Raw genomic sequence first — 17,003 nt, 5'->3', positions numbered from 1 at the left:
GATATTCAAATCATTGTTTTCTGTTTTTATTTAGGTTTGACACAACGTCTCAACTTCTTTGGAATCGGGGTTTGGACCTGTCACTCCCGACGACCGTTGGCAAATCACTCCCCTTGAATCCTGTTTGCTCACCAGCACGAGCTGAATGGCACACAAGTTCCTCAAAGTTACTGCTAACAAAAGTGGAGCTGCTGGTTGTTGGGCCAAAAACCAAACTCCCTTGTTATGCCGATCTCAATGACCTCAACAACCGCACAATTATGCCAAGCGCTACCGTTCCAAACCGGGGCCTCAGCCTCTCCTTTTACTGCTCACATTCAAGACATTTCCAAAACAGCCTTCTTCTTTCACCTACGCAACACCTCCACGATAACAACCCCAGGTACCAAAACTCCAACCCATGCATTTGTTTCTTATAGATTCAACTACTGCGATGTCCTCCTCCTTTCCAGATTAGCTATGCACCACATAAAAATAAAAAATAAAAATCTGTGTGGTGTACACGTACAGGATTATACATTTGTTCACGCGTTCATAGCTTGTTCTTACCTTGCTCTCGACGTGGTCCGGAAAATGAGGCCGCCAAATGGCCTGTTTAATTCTCTATACAATGATATCCTCTATTTTGAAATATACAGGCGGTTGAAATTTTTTAGTAACATACCTAAAACTAGTAAAACGAAGCGTCCCAAACTTTAACAGAGAAAAAGCACATCGAACTTTTTCGCCAACGTGCTCTCCAAAGCCGACGTGAAAACAAACGCAAAACATTCACGAAAGCTAACTTCCTAAGAGTAGAAAAAGAGAAAAGAGGTTGAATATTGCAGTTCAAACTTATTGCTTCGTGCTCGACGTACAGTTGGCAAAGAAAAAAAAAAAAAAGAAGAAATAACTCACCTAACTCACGCACTTTTGTTTATGTTACGGCCGAGGCGCGACTTCCGGCAAAAGAAATTGTAACCGTAAGTACTTCCGGGTTTCACTGTCGCCATTGCGTCCGGGTTAGATTTTTGTAAACACCATCTGTCAGTCAAAACAAGTAAAATGAAGTTTCAGCGACTTTGATATTCTTCATTCTTTATTAAACCCGCTAAAACGAATTCAATGTACAGTACAGTTGGTTAGCACACGCCGAGACAAGCCTGTTATTTCCCGTTGCTCATCGGGTCCACGTGGGCCCACTCGCCCGGTTTGACCAGCTCGATGGAAACCTCCGGCTGCTTCTCCGCCGCCTTGGGCGACGGAGCTCTCTGAGGCCTGTAGGCATCTGACTTTCGGCGGGGGTCTGGGGCCCCGCTCGGGGTGGGCGACGACCGCTGACTCCGAGCCCCGGAGGCGGACCTCGAGACGGGCACGCGCCGAGCTGCGAAGGCCCTCCGCCCACCTTGTGGTCCTCCGGCGCCGGCCAGGTCCGCCGCCATCTTGGCCTCGCTCTTCTTCCTCTCTCTCTCCAGGAAGTGGAAGGGCCGCGGCGGCCGGCGGCCGATGATGTCGTAGAGAGGCAGGCGGACGTGAGCCGGCGCCGGCGAGGCCCGGAACTTTTTCTGGCACTCCCTGAGCTCGTCCAGCTCGCGTCGGAGCAGCGCGTTCTCAAGCTCCAACTCAGAGCGGGTGCGCACCTTCCGCACCTCTCGCAGCATCATCTGGAAAGGTCTGGGCACCGTGACTTTAGAGTTGCCCGGCCGCCCGTTAGAGCCCCTTTGACGCAGGAGACCGCTCTGGGGGTTGGGACCCGACGAGCTGGACCGGACCCCGAGGTGCTGCCGGATCATCATCATGTCCTCTGGGCTGAGCGAACTCTCTCTGGTGGGGGAAGACGACGACATTTGTCATAATCACCGCAATAATCGCAATTTTGAAATAGCGGCCGCAATTTCTTTGGGGGGGGGGGGGAAAGACTATAAATAAAATGAAGTTTATGCTTGAAAAAAAAAAATAACTTAATGCCCATAAGATGACAATTCTTTTCTAAAAACAAATATGCCATTTTATTCACCCAAGATTACTGCCTTTTTTTCGCCGAAGAAATACTTTTTTTTTTTTTTTTTCTCTCTCTAAAGATTACAACTTATTTTTCTCTAGAAAATCCAAGTTTATTCTTGTCAACTGACTACTTATTCCCTCTTTTTTCTTGAAAAATGTAACTTTATTCTCATAAGATTGCTACTTTTTCTTCTTGAAAAACTTTACAAAAGGGGTACAATTTATTCAGTTGTTTGACCGACCCGTCGAAGGTTTGCCCCGGCGTCGAAGTCCTCCTGGGAGCGTCCGGCGTCGTTTCTCTTCTGCCGTCTTCCGCAGACAGCTCGGATTGGTCGGAGCCGCTCGACGTCTCGGGGAAATCCAGCTCCTCCTGGGAATTGATTCTCTGAAGCTTCCTGCATGCGGACGAAGCCCTGTGAGCGGACATTTTAGGCCTTTTAATGATTCTTTTTGGCCATTTCCATGACTCCCTCAAAGACGGACCCGACCTAGAGATCTTGTCCAATTGACATTGATTAGAAAAATTCCGCCCCCAAACCTGGCAACATGAAATTTGCTAGGCGTGTCTATCATGAGTAGACCCACAAAAAAAGTCTCAAGAAGCCATGCCTGAAATGATGTCATAAGTCTGCATTTTTGGTCTAAAACTGCATTTTTAGGGTAATTTTGGACATGTTGAGGGGTCCCTTTAAAGAAAAGCTTCTCCTGTTGTCGTAACAAGAAAATTCAGCTCCTGAATCCAGTTTTCTTTCTGTTTGTCATGAGTAGGCCCACATAAAAGTCTCAAGAAGCCGTGCCTGAAAAAACATAGAAAGCCTGCCATTTTGGTTCGAAATGGCCACTTTAGGGAAATTGTGGCCATTTTCAGGGAGACCGTTTTTTTAAAGGGCTCATTTTTATTAAATTTTAAAATAAAAAAATGTGATTTCATTTTTAGACTCACCACTACTCTCTCTACTACTCAGTCAGGTACAATAATATTGGTTGTTGTTTTTTGCAGAGGATCAAAAATATCTGCCTGTAAGTACTGTGATATTGTCTGTCTACATGTCACTGTTTCCGTTCAAATATCTGTGGCTTAAAGGGTTATAACGCTGCAACGTCGAGCCGAGTTTTGTTAGCCCGTCTATGGCGTTCCCCATTATTGTGTTAGCATTAAGCTAGTGTGCTTTTGGTGATTCGTATCTAAAAAAAAAAAAAAAAAACAGACAAAAACTAACTAAGAAAAAGCGTGTCGCTCCTAAATTGAGGCAGCAAAGCATTTTGAAACAATATGACTTCATTCTAAGAAAGGAAAAAAAAAAAAGTTTTGTTTTTTTTCTTTCTTAGAATGAAACTACTTTGGTAAATAGTCCCGAAAAGCATTCCTAACCTGATGGCGCTTTTGTCGCCGTCTCTCCGCAGACGTCCGTCCTCATCTTCCTCCCAGGGACTGATGTACATCCTCTCCAGCTCCGCCATGTTCTCCAGGTGACTTTTTTTCAGCTCCTCCAGCCCGTGGTCGTACTCGTGCCTGGAGACATCGACGTTCTGCCGTCTTTGCAGGCCGTAGATGTGCACGGAGAGTGAGCTGCGGACACGTTTGTCGTTCCTGCCGCTGCTGCACTTTGCGGCCAGGTCACCGTCCTTCTGACAGGTGCACAAACGGAGGCTCGCTCTTTTATTCTACCAAATGTAGGTTATTTTCTAAATACAAGTTTTTTTGTCTTGCAAAAATATGACATCCTCAACAGTTGGCCTTTTTCACAATTTTTTTTATTTTTCCTCATGAAAATAGGACCACAAACAATGAACCCACCCCCCCCAAAAAAACAAAGAACATTTGGAATCACCCCCTATAGTCTACCAGTTATGTTTTTTTTAAAGACCGCAAACAGTAGTATGTTTCAGAATTAATTTAATGAGAAAATTGATTATTTTTAAATTAAGTCATGTTCATCAGTATTTTTTTTTAAACTGTTTTTTTCTTTTTGAAAAAAGTACTTTTTCATCAGTAAAATTACATTTTTCTTCAAATATATCTTTTCTTGTACAATATTGTTTTATCTTACAAAAATGTTTTTTTTTTCACTCATGCAAATTTTTTTTTTGTCTTGCCAAAAAATATATTTTTCCTCAGAAATGTTCTCAAAATACGATTTTTTTTTCCTAGAAAAAATGACTTCTCAAAATATCATTCATTCTTTAAAAAAAAAACAACTCAAGACATTTGTAAACAACCCAATAAACTGACAAAAGTTGTTTTAAGAAACAGGAAACAGTAATATTTTTAATAATTTGGAACAAGAAATGTGATTCTTTAAAAAGTAAAACTAGATTTTTTGGGGGGGATTTAAAAATGTCTGATTTTTTTTGTAGAAAAATATTTTGGTTCTTTTTTTTTTTAGAAAACGTTTTTATTAAAATAATAATACTTAAAAAAAAAAAAAAAAAAAAAAACAGCCCAAAAAATGTACACATTATATTTTTCAAAAGACAATGTATTTTTTACGAGAAAACTGTAGTATTTTTCTAACGAGAACATGTATTTTTAGGAAAGTAAAGTCATATTTATTTCCTTGCAAACAATATGATATGACTATTCTCAATGCCTTTGTGTTTCCTTTCCATCCTCACCCGCTGGTAGAGTTCCACGAGTCGGTCGCCATCCAGAGAGTCGGAGCGCCACCGCAACGCCATCGTGATGCTTCCTCCACGCCCAAAGTGCCACTTCTGCGGCCACGGCGCCCGTCCGATCCTGATCTGATGCTGGCTAAAGCGTAACGGTCGATTTAGATTGGTTAAAGTTTAATGCCTCTTGACTGGAGGGCCCGACAGACAGATGCTCCCAATGGGATTGACCAGATTAACGTGTTGACCCACAATATTGTCCACCTGTTGCTCAGATGGACTTCTACAATCAACCAACATTGACCTACTTTTTTTTTTTGTTTTTTGTTTTTGTTTTACTGTGCTTTTAAAGGAAATTTGGCTGAGCGATGACTCGTAATCATGAAAAATAACAATTTGAAGACAAGCAGTAGCAACTCATTAAGACAAAGCATGCAACAATACTCCCAGGTATATATTCTTTATCCTCTGTGAAAAGCAAATTATTATTGTTGCATCTTAGTTGAGATGTTTCATCAAATCTGTCTGTGCAGTATGTAGTATACTGCCCCCTGGAGGCCAAGGCATGCACATCAAAAGAAGCAGCACAAAGCCTGTTGAATGTTTTTACAAAGAACAGTACTGTAGTGCTATTTCACTTAAAAATCAAATTACAAAGATTTTTGCCGGTGTTTTTGGAGGCGCTGGAACGGTTCAATGGCATTTTCATTCGTTTCAATGGGGAAAGATGATTTGCAATACAAAGCGTTTTGAGTTACAAGTGGTCACAGAATCAATTCAGCTCAAAGGTCAAGGCACTATTGCATTCTCAAACGATCTGATTTTATTCTTACTTTTTTTGGGGGGGGGGGTGTTTTGTTGACAAAAATCTGGCCTTTTTTTCTATTTTACTATTTTTCTTGAAATTCTAATTTTCAAAAAATCTTGAACAATATGACTGTATAATGTTGTTTTTTTAAACTAGGAAAATAAAACTTTTTGATAAAACTGATTATTTAAAAAATTAAGTCATGTTCATCAGTATTTTTTTGAAAAAGGTTTTTTTCTTTTTGAAAGAAGTACTTTTTCATCAGTAAAATTACATTTTTCTTCAAATATATCATTTCTTGTACAATATTTTTTAATCTTACAAAACTGTATTTTCCTTCAAAAATATGACTAATGTTTTTGTTTTTTTTAAACTAGGAAAATAAAACTATTTTCTTGGGGGGGGGGGAAGTAACTTTAATTGTTGTTCTATTGTTCAAAATTCCATTTCCATATTTGTCCACTTGGTGGTGCTGTTGTTCTGTTCTTGTCAAAGCTGTATATAAAGCCCTATATATATATATATATATATATATATATGCTACTGTTTTTTTGTAACGTGCAATGTAAGTTTCTGTTTTTGACCTTTTCCCCTAAGCAGTGTGTGTGTGCCTTGTTGTGCTGAAAGCAACTATATCCATCCCACCAGCTGTTGACTAATAATCTTATTCTGACGAACTGAGAAAATTGGTAATTTTGCCACTTTTTTTTTCCCGCCCTTTGTAAAAGGAAGTGCAAGAATGAAATGAATGTCACGAGGGCCTAATTGTGACTGTAGAGTAGTTGCTGTGCATGACTTATCTGCATTTGTGAGCTGGCTCCCCATAGTTTGCTGTGTGTGCTTTATCTATGGGTGGCGGCCGCCGCGCATGCTCCGCAACCGCGTCTGCCGCAACTCCCTTCGACGGCGGCGGGATTGCAGCAGTGAGAGTGGAAGTCCAGTTTGGAAAATAATCTCTCGTAGGAGGTGACAAACGTGATCGATAATGTTTCATGGGTCGCGAGCTTGGTAATATTTTTTTTAAAAAGAAAGTGCTTGACTGAGGACTGAGGCACAAAAGTTGCTAGGTGCTAACTAGCGGCCTTCGCTTATTAGCTTGACTAAACAAATAAACAACTATCTGACTAACTTATTTCTTACAAATATAGCTACCAAACTACAAGCTAGCTGCTAACCTGCCGATTTACCTCTCGACGATCCCCCCAAGCTGAGAACAATAGCACACTAGCCAACGACTTGAATACCTTCTACTGCAGATTTGAAAAGGACAGTTTCACACCCCACACCAACCCGGCCGCACCCGCGACCACAATCACACCTCTGACCTCTGCGTTAACCATCCATGAACAGGATGTGAGACGCATCTTCAAACAACAAAAGATTAACAAAGCGGCAGGCCCGGACCACGTGTCCCCATCCTGCCTCAAAGTCTGCGCGGACCAGCTCGCTCCAGTTTTCACTCAGATCTTCAACAGATCTCTGGAACTGTGCGAAGTTCCATCCTGTTTCAAACGCTCCACCATCATCCCAGTCCCCAAGAAACCTGCAATCTCGGGTCTGAATGACTACAGGCCTGTCGCTTTGACATCTGTGGTCATGAAGTCCTTTGAACGTCTTGTGCTGGACCACCTCAAGAGTGTCACAGGTCCCCTGCTTGACCCCCTGCAGTTTGCCTACCAAGCGAACAGATCTGCGGATGATGCAGTCAACATGGGACTGCACTTCATCCTAGAGCACCTCGACAGTGCAGGGACCTACGTGAGGATCCTGTTCGTCGACTTCAGCTCAGCGTTCAACACCATCATCCCTGAACTCCTTTCATCCAAGCTTCTCCAGCTCAGCGTCTCACCTGCCATCTGCCAGTGGATTTACAGCTTTCTGACGGGCAGGACACAGCAGGTGAGGCTGGGGAAGGCCACCTCATCCACACGCAGCATCAGCACTGGGGCGCCCCAAGGTTGTGTCCTCTCTCCGCTGCTCTTCTCTCTCTACACGAACGACTGCACCTCAGCGAACCCGACTGTCAAACTCCTGAAGTTTGCAGATGACACCACTGTCATCGGCCTCATCGAGGACGGTGACGAGTCTGCATATCGACAGGAAGCCGAGCGGCTGGAGCTGTGGTGCGGCCGACACAACCTGGAGCTGAACACGCTCAAGACTGTAGAGATGATCGTGGACTTCAGGAGGCATCCTTCGCCACAGCTGCCCCTCACGTTGTCCAGCTGCCTTGTGTCAACCGTCGAGACCTTCAAGTTCCTGGGAATTACAATCTCCCAGGACCTGAAGTGGGCGACCAACATCAACTCCGTCCTCAAAAAGGCCCAGCAGAGGATGTACTTCCTGCGGCTTCTGAGAAAGCACGGCCTGCCACCGGGGCTGTTGAGGCAGTTCTACACAGCAGTCATTGAATCAGTACTGTGTTCTTCCATCACAGTCTGGTTTGGTGCTGCTACAAAAAAGGACAAACTCCGACTGCAACGGACAATCAAAACTGCTGAAAGGATTGTCGGTACCCTCCTACCCACCCTTGAGGACTTGCACGCTGCCAGAACTAAGACAAGGGCATGCAAAATCCTCTCGGACCCTCCCCACCCCGGTGACCAGCTCTTCCAGCTCCTTCCCTCAGGTAGGCGCTACCGATCAATGCAAACTAGAACTAGTAGACATTCCAACAGCTTCTTCCCTCTTGCAATCAACTTCTTAAACAGCTAACTTATAATTCCATTACAACAAGCTGGCAATTTTTTGACTTGAGTTCGTTGTCACATTTCTGTGGGGCCAATTATGTATTACTCGTGCACTCACTGTAGTTGTCTCGCCGTGCTGCACTATTTGCATATCTGTTTTTGACCAATACTGGCCACTCATGCCAGAGTAGCATCTACTCCATTTGCACACTGATTGAGGAGTATCTGTAACATTTGCACAACCATTGTCCCAGATTATCGCACTACTCGTCACTTTAAACCGCATACACTCCTTGAAGTCTCAGTGCCCTTTGCACAATGGTCATTGCACCGGACTATTGCGATATTAGCCATTCGAACTGCTCTAAGTGCTAGAGGACTCTGCATCTTTTTGCACAATTGTTTTTTGTCAATGTCTTTATGTCTCCAAAGTGTTCTGTAAATTGACTGTCTGTTGTACTAGAGCGGCTCCAACTACCGGAGACAAATTCCTTGTGTGTTGTGGACATACTTGGCAAATAAAGATGATTCTGATTCTGATTCTGATTCTGAGATAACCTACTTAAGAAAATTACCTACCTACCATACCCCTTACTAAACTATCACCTACGAACTACTTAGCTAGATCAACCAAAAGGCTCTGCTATTAATTTATATGAGCGTGGTATGCATGCATGCATCATGTCATGTTCCATTACCTGCGAAGAAAATATGCCGTGGGTTACCACCGACCTATTGGTCTGGTCCTCTCTCGTCAAACTTGACGTGCCAACTCGTAAATGGGTTCTTGTTTGCTACCCATTTCATTAATCGACTGTCACACTTGGACGACAACAAAACTCAAAATGTTGACAACTTGTTAAATTTTGGTGCTGTATTAATTTTCGGCGTTCCAGTCCGCTTGCATTGGGGGGCCAAGTGGGGCAGTGAACCACCAGATGGAGGGTCCCCGTTATTGTATCGACATTTTGGAATTAGCGCAATTAGCTGGAATTCGTGCCTTGCTCACGATTGAGTTTTCCAGTGCGAGTGGCGTGAGTCATCGACACGCTCTCTGTCTGAACGTATCTGCTTCTGTCAACGGGAGGTAGGCAGCGTGCAAGTGTCGGGGAGCAAACACACGTGCGCACACACATGCTCCGTTGCAAAACTTGTGGCGTCTTGCTGTGGCTCAAGTGGGAAAAAGACACACTCAGCACTTATTTGAGTGAGCAGTTGAGAGGCGACACTCCTTCAAGGCTTGAACGCTACCTACTTATCAATTTAACTCCTACCTACAAAGTTACTTACCTATCTCCTACTACCTAACTACAAACTACCTACCTCACTGTCCAAATACTTCTGGACCTCACTCTGGTCAAATCTTGTCACGCTTGCCTACCGATAAAGGCAGACTAACGCCCAAAAGCTACATGACCACTGAAATAACACGACACGGATATTGTAATGATTGACACACGTGGGAATGAACAACTAGCTCACTGGCAGGCTTGGTTTCTTTCAAGGTCGCCGCGAGAAAGGCAATCACATAGGGTCACCGCAGTTGAAGGTAACGGCTAATCATTAGCCACAAGTGGAATTGACGCTAACGGCTAATTGTTAGCCACAACTGGAGCCACTGCTGAAAGGAATTCAGCCACAATCAAAGCAACTGGACACCACTGTCAATACGTTCTTTTAACGAACCACCTGTAATGTCTGAGTTCCCTAAGAGAAGCTATTGAGTTCATTTCCTTTGATTTGAGTCATCTGCTCAGTGCTATTTTGTATCTTTTGTAATCATAGTCCTGTGGTCAGATCGCCTTCTGAGAGCGCGTGGATTGTTGCCGTAGACGCGAGGAGTCACAGGACCCGGGGACATCGCTGCCAGGGTCCTGGCGACATGGTGACAAACGCCTCCATTGTTGCCCCCGCAAGGAGGAGACTCCACGCGCAAATCGCACAAACAATTTTCGCATCCAAGCTGGATGTGATGCAGATGGACCAGAAACAGCTGCTATTTTTGGACTACATTACAAACAGTTCAAGCATGTTTTGCTTGCTTTTGTCTTGATCAACTACAAAGCAAACTGCCAACTGCCCTCAGCGTCCAAGAACCTTTGGGTCTGACTCTCATCAGACCTGGACTACTGAATCTACCAACCAACCACCGATCAAACTAGCGGACAGAGTTTCTTTCCAAAGGTTTTTTGTCAATGGGGTGGTGGACGGGTGACAGGAACCCCTGCCGGACAGCCAAGGGCCTCCAAAATGCTCAGGCCCCTGGGTCAGTTGTCCCCTTTCCCCGCCCTGTTTGACGCTCCAGTATCTACCTACTACCTAACCAAAGACACAAAACCTTGGTGTGCCGATAGATTCCAATCTGAAATTCAGCTGTCATATCAAATCAATCACCAAAACAGCCTTCTACCAGCTGAAGAATTTATCCAGAGTGAAGGGTTGCATGTTCCAAACAGACCAGGAGAAGCTCATCTGTGCTTTTATCTCCAGTGGACTTGATTATTGTAATGGTCTTCTGACTGGACTCTCCCAAAAGAGCATTAAACAGCTGCAGCTCATTCGGAATGCTGCAACTCAGGTTCTGACCAAAACAAAGAGATCAGAGCATATTACTCCAATTCGGAAGTCTCTACACTGGCGTCAGCGATAGAATAGACTTTAAAGTTCTTCCACTGGTCTATAAATGTCTAAATGGTTTCGGTCCTGAATACATATTGAATGGATACTTTGTTGGTCACAGTTGTCACTTGACTACGTTCCCAAGCTTCTCTTGTGACCGCAAAATCCTGAATGCTTAAACCATTTTTACACTTTGTCACGCTTGGTCGCATTGGAACTTTACCATGACCGTGACCTGCATGAATGTCTTTCACAAGCTTCTTGCCCTCAATTTCCTCCGATATATAAAATCTCTCTATCATTGTAATATTCTGAGATACATGGCTAAAAATGAAAAAAAATAAATAAATAGCAAACATCCAAATTTTTAGCTTATTCTGTTGCTGTGGTATTACATTCCACTTCATTTTACCGCAGTGGCCCGTTTTGTTGCTGCCCTTAGTGTCCTCCCGCATAACATTGTCGCGTCATTGCAACATTTGAGAATGCACGGCGAGAAAGGACAAAAATTAACACGTGCTAACATCAGCTTACTCTGTTGCTGTGGTGTTAAACTCCACTCTCTGTTTTACCATAGAGCCCTGTTTTCCCGCTGCCGATATTCTCCTTTTGAATATGTATTTTTTTTGTGTCGTTGTAATATTTGAGAATACACAGTTAGAAATTACAAAAATAAATACATACTAATTTTAGCTTACCCTGTGGCTGTGGTGTGAAACGCCACACTCTCAACTTTTCTACAGCAGGCCATTTTCTTGCTGCCCATATTTTCCTCTCAAATATAAAATATAAAATATAATATAATACAAATATAAAATCACTGTGTCATTGTAACATTTGAGGACGTATGGCTAGAAGTGACAAAAATAACCACATGCTAATGTTAGCTTACGCTGCTGCTGCGGTACTAGAATCCATAGTCTCCATTTTATGGTAGTGGCCCATTTTCTTGTTGTCCTTAGTCTCCTCCCGAATAAAATAGAAGCTTTATTTCCTCTTGAATATCAAATCATTGTGTCACGGTATAATTTGAGGATATATGTCCAGAAATAAGAAAAATAAGCAAACATGCTACTTTACCATGCTGATTAGTTATTGGACTCCACAGTCTCCATTTTACTGCAGTGGGCTGTTTTCTTGCAGCTCTGTGTCTCGAATATAAAATTGTTGTGTCATTGTAACATTCCAGGATACAGGCCTAGGAATGACCAAAATTAACATGCGCAGTATTATGACCCACAGTCTCCACATGCAACTGCCCTTAATCTCCTCTCAAAAACGGGTCGACTGGAGCCTGCTTGTAAACGTGAAAGCTCCAATTTTCCTGCAGTTTCTTGTGGTTGATTTCTGTGCTGTGGAATGTTCTGGCTTCGGAGACGAAAAGGCTTTCAGACAATGTGGACGCGTGCCTCTTGAATACTAACAAACTTGATTCAATCAGTTGGCGGTTAATATTACTAATGGAGGCCAGGGGAAGATATAAAGACAAGACCAGCAGCGTTTTTCATCTTTCGTGGATGTAAAAGTGCCCAGCAAAACTACCTGCCAACACCACCTAATGTAGCTGTCCCTCAGCTCAATTAACAGGTGAGACGTTTTCAGACGGGCGTTTGAATTTTTCTGCAGCTTGGTACCATCAGACACCTTCCTAGCAAACTAGCTACATACCTAACTACCACGTACTGTATTTTCAAGCTGAGAACAATAGCACACTAGCTGAGAACAATGGCACACTAGCCAACGACTTGAATACCTTCTCCTGCAGATTTGAAAAGGACAGTTTCACACCACACACCCACCCGGCTGTACCCCCGACCACAATCACACCTCTGACTTCTGCGTTAACCATCCGTGAACAGGATGTGAGACGCATCTTCAAACAACAAAAGATTCACACAGATATTCAATAGATCTCTGGAACTGTATGAAGTGCCATCCTGTTTCAAATGCTCCACCATCATTCCAGTCCCCAAGAAACCTGCAATCTCGGGTCTAAATGACTACAGGACTGTCGCTTTGACATCTGTGGTCATGAAGTCCTTTGAACGTCTCGTGCTGGACCACCTCAAGAGTGTCACAGGTCCCCTGCTTGACCCCCTGCAGTTTGCTTACTAAGCGAACAGGTCTGCGGATGATGCAGTCAACATGGGACTGCACTTCACCCTAGAACACCTCGACAGTGCAGGGACCTACGTGAGGATTCTGTTCGTGGACTTCAGCTCAGCGTTCAACACCATCATCCCTGAACTCCTTTCATCCAAGCTTCTCCAGCTCAGCGTCTCACCTGCCATCTGCCAGTGGATTTACAGCTTTCTGACGGGCAGGACACAGCAGGTGAGGCTGGGGAAGGCCACATCATCCACACGCAGCATCAGCACTGGGGCGCCCCAAGGTTGTGTCCTCTCTCCGCTGCTCTTCTCTCTCTACACGAACGACTGCACCTCAGCGCACCCGACTGTCAAACTCCTGAAGTTTGCAGATGACACCACTGTCATCGGCCTCATCGAGGACGGTGACGAGTCTGCATATCGACAGGAAGCCGAGCGGCTTGAGCTGCGTTGCGGCCGACACGACCTGGAGCTGAACACGCTCAAGACTGTAGGGATGATCGTGGACTTCAGGAGGCATCCTTCGCCACAGCTGCCCCTCACGTTGTCCAGCCGCCTTGTGTCAACCGTCGAGACCTTCAAGTTCCTGGGAATTACAGTCTCTCAGGACCTAAAGTGGGCGACCAACATCAACTCCGTCCTCAAAAAGGCCCAGCAGAGGATGTACTTCCTGCGGCTTCTGAGAAAGCACGGCCTGCCACCGGAGCTGCTGAGACAGTTCTACACAGCGGTAGTCGAATCAGTCCTGTGTTCTTCCATCACAGTCTGGTTTGGTGCTGCTACAAAAAAGGACAAACTCCGACTGCAACGGACAATCAAAACTGCTGAAAGGATTGTCGGAACCCCCCTACCCACCATTGAGGACTTGCACGCTGCCAGAACTAAGACAAGAGCGTGCAAAATCCTCTCGGACCCTCCACATCCCGGTCACCAGCTCTTCCAGCTCCTTCCCTCAGGTAGGCGCTACCGATCAATGCAAACTAGGACTAGCAGACATTCCAACAACTTCTTCCCTCTTGCAATCAACTTCTTAAACACTTAACCTATAATTTCATTACAACATGCTGGCAATTTTTTGACTTGAGTTCGTTGTCACATTTCTGTGGGGCCAATTATACATTACTCGTGCACTCACTGTAGTTGTCTCGCCATGCTGCACTATTTGCATATACTGGCCACTCATGCCAGAGTAGCATCTGCTCCATTTGCACACTGATTGAGGAGTATCTGCAACCTTTGCACAATCGACATTGTCCCAGATTATGGCACTACTCGTCACTTTAAACCGCATACACTCGTTGAAGTCTCGGCGCCCTTTGCACAATGGTTATTGCACCGGGCTATTGCAATATTAGTCATTCGAACTGCTCTAAGTGCTAGAGGACTCTGCATCTTTTTGCACAATTGTCAAAAAAAAAATAATAATAATAATTTACCGGCATTACCAGATAACTAGCAACCCTTTATTGCTCAGTGACTGTTTTTTTGTTATTGTCAATGTCTTTCTGTCTCCAAAGTGTTCTCCGTCAATTGACTGTCTGTTGTCGTACTAGAGCGGCTCCAACTACCGGAGACAAATTCCTTGTGTGTTTTTTGGACATACTTGGCAAATAAAGATGATTCTGATTCTGATTCTGATTAACTCCAAAGTCAAAGCGCCACTACATGTATATAGACCAGAAGGCATGTTTGTGGGCTGCCCCGCCCCAGCCACGCCCAAAAACACGCCCCCCGGTCACGCCCCACGCGTCATAAAACCTCGAGTAGAGTCAGTTCAGTCGCTCCGTCTGTAGAATCAAGCGAGCAAGCAACAGTTCGTCTTCTCCGTCGTCACCCCGGTGGACTTATTTCACTCTCACGGCTCTTTTGCCCCTGTTTTATTGCACCTTTTTTTGGGGAGGGGGCCCGGGGGGGCGGTGGTTTTCTGGCGAGGAGCCTGAAGCGGCCGAGCGAGTGTTGAATCCCCCCCCCCGACGCCGAGGAGTTTGTGTCGGGCACCGGGAGAAAGCAGCAGCGTGAGGCGGCCCCCACGAAAAAGTAAGCTAACCTTCCGGGAAAGGTAACTGCCGCGAAACGTCAGCTACAATCCTTCTTTTTTTTTTACGCACTTTTTTTGGTTCCGAACAAATGGCCGGCGAAGCGACGAGGAGAAAGTAGGAGCAGCGAGCGTTGGAAAAAAAAAAAAAAAAAGAAAGAGGAAAAAAAAGTCGAACGTACTTGCTATTTATTATATCGTTCAATTGGTCATCAATTGTACCGGAAAAAAACGTCCTCGACGACTCGATGGAGTCACGGGGGGGAAACAGCGTGAGCTAATGGATAATATTGTTATAGTATTCTTGTCGATACGTGATAACTGAACGTTCACTTTCACCTGGAAGACAGCGAGTTTAGTGTTGATCACCGGCTGATACCATCTACTGTAAATAATGGATGCAGTTTCAAGCAAACAACTGTTTTCCGATGCGATTTGGAGTTCGAAAAATGACAAAACTGAGTTGAGTTGGACTTGAGTGGTCTTGAAGGGACGCTTCTTTACTATTTGTTTCCCCCCATTTCTTCATACAACAGGGCAAACGATCGATATGCTGATGGTATGTTATCAATACATCTGGACAAAATATCATATGGCAAGATTTGACATGACAAATATTTTGAGGATACATTAAATCAGCGGTGCACCTGGGACTGAGAATAATTTTCTCTTGGGATACATTACCGATGTAACCGGACAAAATAGCAATATCATAACGACACATTATCAATACAACTGAACAGGACAAAATATTGATATGGTGACATACTGCATCGTTAGCGATATAAGTGATCAAAATAACATCATGATGATACATTATCGATAAAACTGGACAGGACAAATCTTGAGAGCGATGTACCATATCGTTATATATTGTTCCTAAACTATTGACACAACTGGACAAAATATCAATATGCTGATGATATATTGTCGAAACAATTGGACTAAAAAATATATAAAACATCCCGACTTTGAAAACTGCCAAAATGTATTTATTTTGATGTGACTTCACAGACTAGGGATTGGGCAAAATATCGATTTTGATGTAATGTATCGTTCTCTCTCGTGATAAATTGTTGATTCAATTGGACAGGACAAAATATCAAAATCGTGACGCATGGTAACGTTATGTCTTAAAGTGCATTGTCGATGCAACCGCACTATTGTGATACATTTATTTTTAAGATGTGACAAAATAATATCCTGATAATACATTATCAATAGACTTTATACCGTTTTTATCGGTATAGGCCGATAATTAGCATTTTATGCTGATCGGCTTGAATGTCATAATTCGTCTATCCGATCAATGGCGTCATTGATCGGCTCTGTAAAAGACATTTGCTCCGCGTCGCCAACGTGCGCAGTATATTTGAATCCAAAAGCTAGTTTATTTTTTAGCCTCGTCCTGTGTCTTTTGGCGTAGTCCTGTAAATAGCTGACGCCCAATAAAGTTATATTGTTAATCTTGTATTCCGATACCGCCGCATCCGTTTTTTCCCGATCACTGGGCTCGTGTCAACGCAAACGCAACCGGATACACCCGTGACCATGGCGACGACAACAATAATGGATCCCACCGTGCGTTTGTAAGAACAAAATGGGGGAAAGCGTGTGTTGGTGGTCACCGGAGCTCAGGAGAGGATGTTCGTTTAAGGCTTGCTTCAGGTATGTTCCCGTACTTTGATATACACTAATTAATGTATCCACTTTTGGTGACATTTTTGATTGTTGGTGTGCCGTGAGATTTTTCAATTGTAAAATATTTTCCTTGGGTCCATAAAGGTTGGAAATCACTGCTTTAGTCAGATGGTGTATTCTAATCAGTCAGGTCAAACCAACATTACCACATGACAGAAATAGTGGGTGCTAACTTACTGTAATTGAATTACTTTATTTTTAAATAAATTACTTCACCCGAAACTTTAGAGCATGATTCGAGAGAACGGCGGCATGTTTATGTACAACCGTTCGTGATACCACTAGGTTGCTAGGCTACATAACATTTTATTGCCTGCTTGTGAGCCATATCGTATTCAAAGTACGGGAACATACATCAAGCAAGCCTTAAAGGAACGTCCTCTCCTGCCCTGAGCACCGGTGACCACCAACACACGTTTTCCCCCATTTTGTCCTTGTAATACAAAGTC

The 17,003-nt window shown here is 43.9% G+C and overlaps 2 protein-coding genes across 5 annotated transcripts in view; one reads left to right on the top strand and one right to left on the bottom strand.

Annotated features, from left to right (window-relative positions):
- Positions 1-1,022: 1,022 nt before the first annotated feature.
- Positions 1,023-4,730, bottom strand: LOC133485852 (protein FAM161A-like). Its single transcript, XM_061790167.1, has 4 exons — positions 4,600-4,730; positions 3,356-3,612; positions 2,226-2,396; positions 1,023-1,803 (listed from the first exon to the last, which is right to left on the bottom strand). The coding sequence occupies exons 1-4, from the start codon at positions 4,660-4,662 to the stop codon at positions 1,146-1,148; spliced, it is 1,149 nt and encodes a 382-aa protein (XP_061646151.1). The 5' UTR covers positions 4,663-4,730; the 3' UTR covers positions 1,023-1,145.
- Positions 4,731-13,652: 8,922 nt separating this feature from the next.
- The window catches only part of b3gnt2b (UDP-GlcNAc:betaGal beta-1,3-N-acetylglucosaminyltransferase 2b), a 28,452-nt gene continuing 25,101 nt past the window's right edge, over positions 13,653-17,003 (top strand). Inside the window, exon 1 of one of the 4 annotated variants that reach the window (XM_061789336.1) lies at positions 13,653-13,774. The gene's annotated coding sequence lies outside the window, so the exon portion shown is untranslated. Of the gene's footprint in view, positions 13,775-14,578; positions 14,878-14,971; positions 15,413-17,003 lie in introns of those variants that run through there. The other 3 variants (XM_061789334.1, XM_061789335.1, XM_061789337.1) reach the window with 3 other exon arrangements.

The sequence above is a fragment of the Phyllopteryx taeniolatus genome, chromosome 11 (assembly GCF_024500385.1).
Source record: "Phyllopteryx taeniolatus isolate TA_2022b chromosome 11, UOR_Ptae_1.2, whole genome shotgun sequence".
In the NCBI taxonomy this organism is placed as follows: Eukaryota; Metazoa; Chordata; class Actinopteri; order Syngnathiformes; family Syngnathidae; genus Phyllopteryx; species Phyllopteryx taeniolatus.
This window is presented reverse-complemented; position numbering and strand designations above follow the sequence as displayed.